The 13726-nt window shown below is 44.7% G+C and overlaps 1 protein-coding gene across 1 annotated transcript in view; it reads left to right on the plus strand.

The window, feature by feature from the left end:
* Nucleotides 1-13726, plus strand: part of LOC119174229 (glutamate receptor ionotropic, kainate 2) — a 269581-nt gene that overhangs the window by 168036 nt on the left and 87819 nt on the right. The window contains exons 8-9 of the mRNA XM_075895948.1: nucleotides 9375-9479; nucleotides 10160-10276. Coding sequence (XP_075752063.1) covers nucleotides 9375-9479; nucleotides 10160-10276 — 222 coding nt within the window. The remainder of the gene's footprint in view (nucleotides 1-9374; nucleotides 9480-10159; nucleotides 10277-13726) is intronic.

Raw genomic sequence — 13726 nt, forward strand, 5'->3', positions numbered from 1 at the left:
ATGCGTAGTACTCTGGAATGATGTCCTTCCGACGCCTTGTAGGATAGCAGCATCTGTATATAGTTTTCAGGCATTAGGGCATGGGGCCTCGACGATGGAGCGTTCGTCAAATAATTGTAGATGATGTATTAGAGCGCCATAACTTTATTATTTTATTAGATGTGAAGGTGGTGAATTCCCAGGGAGGTATAGACTCGGGCTGGTTGTCAATGCGAGAGCCACGTTGAAAGTGAGCATGCAACGCAGCAACAACCGGCACAAGTTGCCTTTTGATTTTACGAGCTTTTTCTCTTTGCGAAATCAGCTCTGCAATTGTGTTAATCTGGGCATGCTCCTGTAAAGTTGGTATGGGAGTGATGCGAAGTAACGCTGTTATTGTGCGCTTAGCATCATGGTTATTAGTCTAAAACTGTGCCAACTGGGCCAAAGTTAACAGTTGAAATTGCGCCTGGTATAAAATTTTTGGCTGCAAAACTGTGCGGACGAGCTGTCGAGCTACATGTCTGCGAGCTCCAGCTGCTTTCGATGCAATGCAGCTAATCAGATGAAGTGTTTTTGTGGAACTCTGTCTGGCTTTGCGAAGCCAGTGCACTGTACTGCCGGACTGGTGAATATCAAGACCTAGTATGCGGACCTCCGACCCCGTAGGAATGGTCACTGCACCTAGTGTAAATGTAAAGGGGCACTGGTTGATTTTTCTGCGTCCTGCCTTGTTAGCCACCTGAACCTGGATTTAGTGAGCTCCACAGTGGTTTACAGTGAACAAATTAACACTCAATGCAAAGAAAACCAAATACACCATTTTTCACTCCCGTTACCGAAATGCAAACTGTGAGTCATTTCGACTTACAAGGAACAACTGCGAACTTGAGCATGTAAATGAATTTAAATATCTCGGTGTAGTGTTCGACAGCCAATTACACTGGAAAAAACAAATTAACTCTGTTTGTACTAAGCTAGCATCTGGCTGCAGTATGCTACTGGCTGCTAGAAATTATTTTAGCAGAAATATTCTCAGAGTCCTTTATTTTTCGTTTGTTCATAGTCATCTATCATACTGCTTAGACTCATGGGGATGGACCTTTAAAACTTACCTTGATCCTATCCGGATATTACAAAAGCGTGCACTTAGAATTATAGATTATGCGGCATATAATGAACCCAGTGAGTCTTTGTTTCACAAATTCGATATTCTACCTTTTGATTACATACGGCAGCATAAAACCGCAGTCACCATCAACAATGTTATTGCACACAGTGTACCTTTCGATGTATCTATCTTTTCTTCCTAGTCCCGCGTCACTAGATGCATGACATTGCGGAATTTTAATCTTCCACCCACTAAAAACGTGTATGGTGAACGCTTACTACAGTTCGTAGGTGCTAAAGTGTGGAATAACATACCACTTCAGATTAAAGACTCTAGGGTTTTCTCTAGTGCACTCAAAAAATATTTGCTACATGTAGATCAATAGTAATGACCATGTACTAAGCCTTACACATAGTTTGATGTTTTGTCTATACTTGATTACTTCATTATTTATGAACAAAGTGCAACAATGTGTATCTTCTTGTATTTTTGTTCGTTTGTAAAAATCAACGTTTTTTGATGTTTTGATTTTTTTTCTTATACACAAATTGTATTCTGCTTGTATACTTCCTCTCGTTAGACCCCTTACTAGCCTATGGCTATGGGTCTAATCAGTGTTGTGCATTTCTTGAAATGTGGTCATAACAACCTCAATGAAATGTAAAATGTAAAAAAAAAACAAAGCTTCGCTTTTGGGTGGACATGTTTAACTCTGCGTTCCGAGTGTAGCTCTGAAGAACATCAAGGGCTTTCAGAAGCTGTTGTGCTTGTCTTGAGACGTCTTTGCGTACATACCGTAAAGTCACACCATCAGCGTATATCAGAAATGTCACGTCTGAAATTCGGTGTAGTTGCCATGCTAGATGTATTCGAGCAATATTGAACAGGAGAAAAGCCAAAACAGATCCTTGCGGGACACCTCTGTTGGACATGAAGCAACCTTCTGGCTTTCCATCTACCCTTATCGCAAATGTGTGGTTGTGAAGAAAAGAGTAAATAAATCTTACTACCCACAGTGGAAATCCGAGCTAGATGAGGTTGGATAAAATGACGTCATGGTTTATGTTGTCGTAAGCTTTCATTACGTCCGTTGCTACTACAGTGCGTACTGCGTGGCTGAGTGGAGAAACTTGTAAAATGTCATCCGACAAGATAGAAGTTTCGGTTAATCTATAACACACAGTTTGAAATGTGCATAAGGAGGGGGGGGGCTGTATCTTCGGCAGTGGTAATAATAATAAGCCAACGTGTCATGAACCCGGCAACAAAACCCCATACCTGTAAAGACATAACGCTGCAGAAGAGCTTTTGATAGGAACATTTTGCGGAAATCGCACACAAGGATCATTAGGACGGTCGACGTGCTTTTACGACGAGGGCTATTGAAAAACAGGATCATCTTTCGCAAGGTCTCGCATGTAAAATTTTATTTAGTGAGCTCCATGGGATATCCTAAACGATCGTAAAGTCTCAGGCAGGTGTTGTATTACCTCCAGGAAAAGCGTCCACTGCTGTAATGTTCGCCGAGTGTATAAAAGTTTAGAAAAAATGAAATTTTAAATTTTACCTTATAACAGATGAACTTATTTGATAATTTTTATCATTATTACTTTTATTTGGACGCATTTTTTGTTTTCTCATATATCCCTCACCATGTACGCGACTGCTTAGATTCACTTCTCGCAAACATTAGCTATAAGGCATCACCTTGTTCAGCAAAATGCAAACACAATTCGTTAAATAATAATATTGCGTTTGGCGGAAAACGAACATTGCTTCTAGACACCGTCATACCGTCCCCTGCACTACCGACCACTGAATATGCTATGGACGTCATCACTCGGGCTGCTCCCGCACGCAAAATCACCCGTACTCGCCTTCTGACCTCTCAAGCGAAGCAACGGTGTTTGTATGATCAAAGACACCGCGACATTCACTTTTTGCCGGGTTCTTTGGTCCTGCTGTGTTCTCCGACCCGTCAAGTTCGCGTGTCGGGAAAACTTCTTGGTCGCTACAGAGGTACATATCCAATCCTTCGCGTGGCTACTAATCCGACATATGAAATTGGTCCTCTCACACAGTCGCCTTGATGTGCCTCACAGGCTACCGATAGTGCACATGTTGCGTGCCTGAAACCCCACCACTTTCCCATTAACGTTGACATTTAGATGCGCCGTTGGCGCTTTTGCCGCCGGGAATTATGCTACATGAATGCATATTGATATTATAGGGGGCAACGCACGCGTGTGCCTGACGACGAAGACGAATGGCTGTCTCCTATTGGTCGGTGGTCAAGTGGTCACGTGGCTACTGCTGGTTTGAAATATATCTCATCCCCAGCCTTGTCGATAAGGCGTCTTTTTTCTGCCATAACAATACACTTAAGCAGTTGCAGTGATTTTGTTACTGCTAGTGGAACTTTAACGAAATAAAACGTGGTTTGTTTATTCGACGGAAATTCGTGAACTGTTCTCTTGTAAGGCACCTAAGCAAACAAAAACTATGAAAGCCAACGTTTTCTGTAGCATTTGCATTTTGAATTTCCACTCTTAGAACTACAAGTTTATACGCTGGCAGTATCATTAGCTTATGGTCGGCTTTTGCGAAACGCTATGCTATTCCTAACTTTCGGACGGCAAGTAACCAGAAAGCGGCCACCGATGGCTAAAAGCGGCGCAACTTATAGTGTGTGTCCTCCTTTAAATAAAAAAAAAACAAATCAAATAAAAATTTGTTTGAATATCAGCCTACATGAAGAAGGGGGATAGGAATTTAGGTAGTGTAAAAAATACCTACCGAAGTGTAGTCATGTGTGGACGAATTTCTCAAAAACACTGGCATGTTACATGAGGTGATACGCTACGAGGGAAAAGGCAGTGGATGAATTGAAGCCTGGTCGGTGTTTCATTTTGTTTGCATTAAACACGAACTGAATTCTAGCAGATGATTTCTGTTCTTTTTCAAGAACACCTCCGCCTATTGTACCTCCCTCGTTTGAGGCATAGTGTTCATTTATAGGTCGTCAAAGACAGGCACTGTGTGGCACAACTGGCTTTCCTTTTCTTGTTACTTGTTTTTCAAGTGCTAGACGTGACATTGTGGAGTCAGCGTGGTAATGAAGGCAATAACAAGTTAGGAGGTGCTATTTCCGTCGCTTTTTGTTGTTTATTAAATATTCTAGTTACGGGCTAAAAAGAAACTACAGAAGGCGAAAAGTAAACTTCACAAACACCTAGGGTTCGAACTCACGACGTTTGAACAACGCAAAGCCAGTCCCAGTTTGTGAACAGACCCAAAAGGAGAACAGTGAGGTACGGTGCCCACTGGGAATTCCGTGGGTGAGGAAAAAGCTAGGCGGCAGTCTAAGCGCCGGGATAGGAATATGACTGCATGTTGGCATGCGCGAAATTTCTGAGTTGCATCCAATGTGGAGTCAGGGCATCGTCCTCGGATAGCATTGATCGTGGTATACTTGCGTCCCATTGCCGAAGTCAGAATCGAATGAACCAATCTTTTCGATCCGCAATGGGCATGAGCGCACTGAGCCGTCCGTCGATTACTGGTCGCGAATGATATTTTCCATCTCGCAGAGCGCGCGGGCGATTGCGGCGTAGCCAGCGAGGCCTTGGAGACTTTTAGGGGCGAAGCTCCTTGTTTAGAAAAAATTTATTTACAGCATGTACAGAACACAAAGGCTTCATACCATTCCAGTAACAGGGCACATACACTTCGGCACATCTATATTTCACGACTAACATCACTACGTTACAGTGAAGACATTTGCTCTAATATACATGATTATGTTGGCATACATGTACACAAGAATTCAATGTGATATCACGATACAAGGGTATAACGATACAATAGATCCAAATGAAACACAATTTGTAACAAATGAAATCATATATAACAACTCAACGGGCGCTGCTTAGCACCAAGTCGGTCGAAAAATGAGTTGTATCCTTTCGTGTTCCACCTTGATGAAAGGGCATGACCAATGCCGCAGAAACTCTTGCTCCCCGAGGAAGAAAAGCTCCTCGGAGAGGAACGCGAGGATCTCTCGTCTCATTCTCCCCAGTATCGGCCACAAGGCACGCCGGCGGCAATTGGCTTGGGTGTTCCTCGTAGTACGTAACCACCAGTGGCACATACCCGAAATAGGTATAACATTTGACCTCCAAGGTGGTGCCGGTGAGAGATTTCTTCTGTGCGTTGTTTAACAATAAAACATAGTGCTCAATGTACATGCCAATGGCTGCTAATGGGAAATGAGAGACAGGAGCATTTGGCTTTTAGTCAACGCGCACGCTGCGATCCCCATTAGCAGCCATTGGCATGTACATTGAGCACTATCGGACAAGAAAGGGTTGCTACATTATACTCGCTGGGTGTAACCTCCTTAGTTTTAGAAAGGTTTAGCGAGCGTTGAGCCGGAGCGCCATGAATACAATGAACTAGTATATACCATGAATGAATTCGAGGTGGTTTAAGGGGGGAAGCAGATACGAAGCGCAAGCCGTAAGAAATTAAAAGCTGAATCCGCCTGTCTCTCATTTCACATTAGCAGCCACTGGCATGTACATTGAGCACTATCTGACAGGAAAAGGTTGCTACGTTATACTCGCTGGGCGTAAACTCCTTGGTTTTAGAAAGGTTTAGCGAGCATCGGGCCGCAGTGACATGAATACAGTGAACTAGTATATACCATGAACTCAAGGTGGTTGAAGGTGGGAAGTAGACCCGAAGCGCAAGCCGTAAGAAAGTATGCGTGTGCCACCTCTCGTTTAGTCCTTGGAATGTCCACTGAATGGCCGTGCTTCTATATGGGGAATATATGATAAAAAGATGCGAGATGGTGGGACTTGGAGTGTTGAATAGATGGACGAACGGACACACAGACAGATGCATGGATGGACGCATGAACGGACGCAGGGGCGGATGCATGAACGAACGCAGGGACGGGCGCACGAACAGACGCATGGACGGTCACACAGACGGGCGCATGGACGGACGAATGCTTCGCCCCACTCTCCATTATTCACTCCATGGATATGCTGCCATTTTTTTGTCATTTTACTTGCAGCCGGACCGACAACCAGGTGCACAGGAGGTATATAGCATCCTTCCCAATATTAAGGCATAGCACCCTAGGAACAATAGTAATCATACGGTGAAATGTTAGCGATGACACACCACGAAATTATGCAGTGACCCCAGCAGCCAGCGTCCCTCTAATCTGCCCGTTGTCCCGGGTGGTGATGCAACGCTGCCCCGCGGCTTCCGCCCGGAGCGCACCAACTCTCTCATAGAGTTACGGCGAAGCTTGACGACCAATAGAAGTACTGAAGAACTCTGGTAATACAAAGATGGGCTGTGGTTTGACAGAACAATTGGCTAAAAGAACAACTTCATGGCGGCGTTTTCGAACTCGCGGTGGAGCCTGTGGGCTGAAAGGAACGCATCGCAAGCTTTTGTTGTGCCATAAAGAACGCCTAATATAGCCTTACTTCTCGGTTTCAAACGTCTGAGTTTTTATATTTGGCGGTACATGGGAAGGTAGGCTACATTAGAGCAGGCAATCCCAACATCATAAAAGTAATGTACAGTAGAAACAGTCAGAAAAGCAAAATTAAGCATAAAATATGAAAAAAGACTAATCAAACGCAATATCTACCATACTATATGAATTATTGGGCATATAATGCATGAATAAGTCCAGTGTCCAACATGTAGGGTCATAGTCCAGTTACTATATATCGGGATCACACTGCGGATAGAGTCCGTACAGATAGCGGCAAGGTATGATATGAACTAAAAACAGTTAATTAGATTTGTGTTCATAAAAAAAATCGCGGAGGGTGCTCACTGCACGCCTTTGATTATCCGAATGTGGCCACGGTCCAAGTATTTTTGTAATCCAGAATGGTCGTCTGTCAAGTCGATTTAAGCGATCCCTCAGTTCAACGCGTTGTTGATCGTATTGCGCACATTCTAAAAGAATATGCTCCTCTGACGCGCCGACATGATCGGAGAGAGAGAGAATAAGAATGAAAAAAAGGCAGGGAGGTTAACCATGGCTGAACCCGGTAGACTACCTTGCACTGGGGAGAGGGTAAGGGGAATAAAAGTTAGAGAGAGAGAGAGGGAGAGAGAAATGTCACTCATGTCGCCGACAAAACGGCAGTTACGTGCTTAATATCACAGACGTCGAGTCACATCCGTGTCTTAATCAATTGAGGACATTCGTTGCATCACCTTTTATGCGCGGTTACATGCACCCAAAATCTTGCCGATGGTGAAGCCATGATGGTGCCGCTTGCGTTGTCAAGGAGCAGACTTCTGAAGGCTTGCGAGAACTGGAGTGATGGTGTCAAGCAGTTGCAACACGCTTACAACTGCTTGACACAATCACTGATCGCAGTGGTCGCAGTGTGGGGACGTTCTTATTTTTATGCAGCATAAAAGGTGAGTTGTGTATGAAACACCCAGTTTTAGACGGTGCAATAGCGTATTGGTCAATTGATCTTTGTATTAGGTGAAAATCGGAGAGACGGATCCACTTGGTATCTTTGCATAATTTGTGGCACAGTTTGGAAATCTTTGCATAATTTGTGGCACAGTTCGGAAAGAACCTTGTTGCTCTCTGAAAAATAAACGGGCGCTATTGTCGCGTGAATCTTTTTGTGTGCTGCAGTGGCTAATTTGACAGCAATTTCGTTTCCTAGCACTCTTACGTGGCTTGCGATCCACTGAAAACATATTTTGTGGCCGCCCAGGTAACCGATGGTGATTGTTGCTAATATTTAATATATGGTGCTATCATCTATATGAAAATACAAATCCCTTATCATTTGCAGCGCTCCTTTGGAGTCACAATAAATTACCCAGTTTTGTCTTTGCTGACTTTGAGCAATGAAGTTAGAAGCTTGTAATATTGCAGCGAACTCCGCTGCTGTAGACGATGTCTTTCGAGAAAGTCAGAAATCTTTTTCTACCTTATATTCGGGTATATGAAAAGCCGCAGTCGAGCTTTCGTCCAATGTAGAGCCATTCATTAAAACAAATGCGAAATTGTCTTGGTAATTGCAGATTTGTTGAAGCATTAGAAATTTGGCCTCAAGGTAGTGTGTCGAGAATTTTTTTATCACATTGATGTCCAAAGTGACTGGAGGAGATGTAAGCTGCCAAGGAGGAAAATTGATATCGGGACGCAACGAATATTGTTCTTGTTAAAGTGCCGCCTCGTAAGCTCGGAAGGTGTCACCAATTCGCCCGTTTCTTTGAATAATTTCTCACGAAGCGGATGGGCATAATGACTTTGCGATAAGCGGAGGAAAAGGCGGCAGAGTTTTTTAATGCGAAGAACTTGAATTGGTGGTTCTATCGCTTCTGCGGTTATGCGGCCACTGTGAGTTGAGCGCGGTAAGTCCAGGCAAGTACGTAGACTGTGGGCTACAATGTTGTTTAGTTTACGCTCATTTATCTGAGACATACTTTGCATCACTGGTAATCTATATGCGGTAGCTTGTCGAACAAGAGCTCTATGAACTCTCAGAAGTGATTCTGATGTGCCACCCTATTCGGTTCCTGTAATACACCAGAGAAAAGTCCGTGTCCAGTTGATCCACTCCTCGTTGTTGGAAATATGAGGTCCCCAGGTAAGCATGCGGTTCAGTGCTATGCCAAGGAAACGATGCTTGCGCACAACAGGAATTACAGTCTGGTTGACCAAGAGGCGCAGCTGGTCATGACGTCTTCTGGTAAAAGGTAACAACGCTGATTTTTCTACTGAAACGCTCATGCCACAATCTGTCAGAAAGCGCACTGTTATATCTATGCCTTCTTGAAGCAGATCCTGTACTTTCCTGTATTCATGCCCTGACGACCCGAGGCAAATATCATCTGCGTACATTGAAATGTGTACTGGTGATGGTAAGGAAGTCGGCAGTTGGTGCATTACTATGTTAAATAGTATACGGCTTAACGCATTTCCTTGGGGTACACCTGCTTTGGGGCCTCGTGGCGTGCTTCTGCCAGTGCTTATCGCCATGAATACAGTTTGGCCAGTCAGAAAATCAGAAATCCAACGAAGTAGGCGTCCCTTCATTCCTAGACTACATAACCTGTACAAAACATGTACGGGGCTGACTGTGTCAAAGGCACGCCTATTGTCTAGGAAAGCTGCAGTTGTAATTCTTTCCAATGTGTTCTTGCAGCAGCGTTCTCAGTCAGTTCCAGCTTAAGCACAAAGTTGAGTAAACACGTGATCGATGCATCAGTGCAGGTCCACGTAAAGGGGCTTACTGGCTACGTACGTCTTGACGAAGATGGATTGAGGACTGACTTCTCCCTGAACGTCATTGAGCTCAAATCAAGGGGCTTCGAGAAGGTACGTCAACGTTGCCTGCTGGGATCCTGTTCCACGCAATTGCGCGAGTTAAGTAAGGAGACATTTTATGTCTCCTCACTTAACTTAAAGAAAGAAATGTTGCATTATCAAGTTCATAAAATCACCATTACGCAATCATGTTTTCATACATATTTATAGAAAATACTGAAAAAAGCTATTGTAGCACATAATCTTTTCTATTGTCTGGGCACCTGTGGAAAAACACAACGGATTTGCTGTGATTTCGAGCATTGAAGTGATTGAAACTTGTAGATGGAAGAGTCCTTTAGAAGTACAGTTTTCCAGGGCTGAAATAAATGTTAAATCAATCAAAGATTCACAGCGAGAAGTAAACTTAAAATACTGATTCGAAGGTTTACTCTTTGTACCGTAATTCATGAGGTGGTGTTCGAACCATACCATGGTGGCTCATGTGCTTGTGAAAAAATATACGTACGCAACGCTATTCCTAATCATTCAACAAGCCCGTGACGGGGTGGCGAGGCTAGAACTATCTATCTTAATACGTGAGCGGCTCGGCAAAGGCTAGTTCGCGCTCCGAAACACCCCAATACCGTTTTGCCACTTCCTTACCCGATGCACTTGTTGGCGCGTGGGTTCATGTACCCTCGTTTGAAATGAGATTTACGAACAAAAGTGTCCCACGATTGCGTTTCCAGGTTGGCACGTGGACACGTCGCACGGGCATACGCTTCGCCCGTGGCTACGTGCAGCAAAAGCAGGAAGAGCTCACTGACGTCATCCAGAACAGAACGTTCCGTGTCTCCACCATTGTGGTAAGTGACGAATGCCTTAAGCACCCATTGTATTTTCTACACACATCGGAATAAATGTATCTTTCACGTAATCTAGGAATCATGGCTGCAGAAAAAGATATCATGCACGAATCTCTGGCTGTCTGTGGTTGGAAAGAGCGTAAAATATAGAGTTACAAGGCTAAATTTTTTCGTGTTACTCGTGAAAACTTTAATTTGCTTCAGGCTTGGTTTTTATTTTTTGTCTTCTGTTTGAAAGAGAGGCTTCTGAATAACACAACTTGAATAATCTGTACAAAACAAAACAGTTCTACGGCTGCACATCCAGGCTTTTAGGGACGGTCGATTGCTTCTTACTCTCGTTCCCCAACGAATCAGGTACCCAGCAGGAGAACTGCATTTTTTGTTTAGAGAAATTTATTCTCACAGACAGTGAACATCAATTACAATCTAACAGAACATTGCGACAGAACACAACATCCACAGACACACCAAAAGTTGTTACAAAAAGATTTGTGTACATATGTAAACGAAACACAACATACACAACTTACCCAACTACACAGGAATTGTTACAAAAACAACGTCTACATATGCACAATACATGGTAAACGAAGAACACACAAATGAAATGTAGAGATCTATATGTCAGATATTTACATAGTATTTACAAGGTATTTGTATGAGTACTAAACAAAGATTAACCTACCAATACCAGGCAGGCCTGAAAACAAGCCTTACACGTCTCTCACAGACGAACACAAAACGGCAGGACCAGTGTTGAAGGAATTCCTCCTCACCCAGAAAGAAGAGTTCCTCCGACAACACAGATAGTATTTCTTTGTACAGTCGCTCCAAAATCGGGAAGAGAGCACGGCGGCGACGACCTGCTGCAACAGCTTCACAACGGTTATGCCACAGACAGTAGGCACCAGCAACAATAAGAAAGCAAGCAAGGCGGCCTCGAGAACAACGTCCAGAAGAAAAAAAGCGGATTACTCCGAGGCCACAAAATCCTGCATGCACGGCCCTCCAGAAAACACGAGCAGCGACACATTGCCTTAACACATGCTGATTTGTTTCCCGTAGGGAGCAGTTCGGACATGTTGATGACTGGACCATTCTCTACCTTTCTAGGCGGTCAAGGGTAGGAAAAACGCCCCACCCAAGCCGCCACTTGAAGTCCCGGAGGTGGCCAGGTAGGAATGATGCCGTCAGCGTGCTCCAACACACACGACTAGAGCGGGTGCGGCGTGCTGGAGGAACTAACGGGAGCAACAACGCGGCTGTTGTGTCAACGATAGAATTGTCTTACACATCTAAATCAGGGCAAGTCGACTGAATAGGATGAAAAAACGCGACAGCTGTTGCATAAAACGAAGGAAGTACTAATGATTGTGGGCCCTGATTAAGGTGCACATTAGGCAATAAATACCGAAGGTGAGTGCCTAGAAAATATTATGCCAGAGTTCGCGCGGGGGATTCCTCTCCTTGTACGAGGCGCAACAGGAAGCGCAGGGCCAATAGCCGGCAGCGTATTGATACCGAAGGGAAAGCAAAACCTCCCTGGGAACGCTGCTGTCCTAACACCGCATGAGAAACCAACTCAGTGCCGCCAGACCAAAAGAAGGAACACAAGGCAGACTGCAATGACCTCACGATGCGTAAAGGCGGCTGTTCCACGTCAGAAAGGTACCAAATGCGACCGCAGAACACAGTCTGCGCAAGGTACCTCCGCTCAAGAAGCGGGAAGTCGAATTCCCGGGCGTTCTCTATTTCCTGTTTTACTTCATCGAGGGCGTTTGACCAAACGGAGTTACAAATGCCGTAGTGGTTGTATAGAATTCCTAAAATGCGAAGAGACGCAGCCGGCTGAAGAAGAGATGTGGACCTAAGTGTGGAGTTGGGATAGCCGATGAACAAATTCCGGGATTTAGAGACGTTTAGCGCGGCACCTGAAATGTCCCCATACTGGAAGAATAAACTTAGGCTATGAGAAAGACAATCTTCATCTGAAAGGTACAGGGTTATGTCGTCAGCAAAAGCTGTGATTTTTACGGTACTGCTGCCGGGAAGCGCAAGACCCCGGACATGCGAATCTGCTTCTAGAGCACACAAAAATGGCTCAAGGCTGAAGACAAATAGAACAGAAGACAAGGGGCATCCTTGACGGACCCCACGTGTAATAGAAAAGGCAGCACTCTCCCAACCATCTAGAACTAGTGTGCTTTTTATACCAGAGTAGGTATGTCTAATTAATTCAACAAAAGTACCAGGAAAACCAAGGGCTGTGAGCACTTTAAAGATATACGTGTGCTCTAGTCTGTCAAATGCTTTCTCTTGGTCTAAAGACACAAGGAGACCACGCGCAGATCGCGACAGAGTATAGGCTATGATATCCCGGGTGGTAAAGGACAAACTGTGTATTTCCCGTCCAGGCATAGATGAAGCCTAGTGATGACCCACCAGGGTGTTCAACAGAGCCTTTAAACGTTGAACGATCACCGTCGCGAATATCTTATAGTCAACGTTAAGAAGCGGGATAGGTCTCCAATCTTCAGGATTAACAGAAGAAGCATCACCTTTTGGAATAAGCACATTGCGTCCATCTCGAAAACTTGATGGAAAGGCACCATCCTCGAAACATCGCCGGATAACCGCGGTTAATGCAGTACCAAGCTCATCCCAAAATGATAAGTAAAATTCAACTGGAAAACCGTCTGGACCAGGGGCTGTCCCCGGTTTCATAGATTGTAGTGCTGCCTTTACCTCTTCAACTGATGGAGGGACGTGCAGAGAATCAGCAGCTTGTCGAGGAACCCGAGGCAAACCTCTAAGCATAGGCGGTATTATATCACAGTTTGTCCGCATGGCCGAACATGACATCTCTTCAAAATGCGCCAGAAAGAGAGATCGATCACGCTTAGGAAGCGGCTGTGTAGGTGGTGTCTGCATGGTCGTAAAAACAGGTGATTGTGACTGCCCAAAACACGATTGCTCACATAGCGTAGCACCTCGGGGTGGGCACAAGGGTTGTGCCTACAACGCCATGCAGCCGCCGCCAGAGACGAGGTGGCAATTAAACGCTGGAAGCGTTCACGTAACATGTTGCCAAGCTCTCATCAAGGGAGACGGCGTTTCAGCGCGCAATGCGATGCGTAACTTCGCTGCAGTATCGGCCAGCTCCTCAGAAACGCGACGACGAAGGGAACGCCCTTCAACTGAGCATTTTTTTGTAGATATATGCAGAAATACTTCCAACTGCTCAGAAATCCACTAATCCTCGACTTGGGATTATTGTGTTTCTCTCTCTTGATATCCAGGGAGCTCCCCCGACGCTAAGACACTCCCAGGGGCAGTCCATAAAACCAGCTTTCTGCTTTCGAATCTATGTCAGCCCACTCTGTTCTCGCGCAGTCAACAGGTCTATTTTTGCCTTCACTAAATCAAGCTTCCGACAAAGAAGTGAAT

Source organism: Rhipicephalus microplus, chromosome 5, assembly GCF_043290135.1.
Source record: "Rhipicephalus microplus isolate Deutch F79 chromosome 5, USDA_Rmic, whole genome shotgun sequence".
NCBI lineage: Eukaryota > Metazoa > Arthropoda > Arachnida > Ixodida > Ixodidae > Rhipicephalus > Rhipicephalus microplus.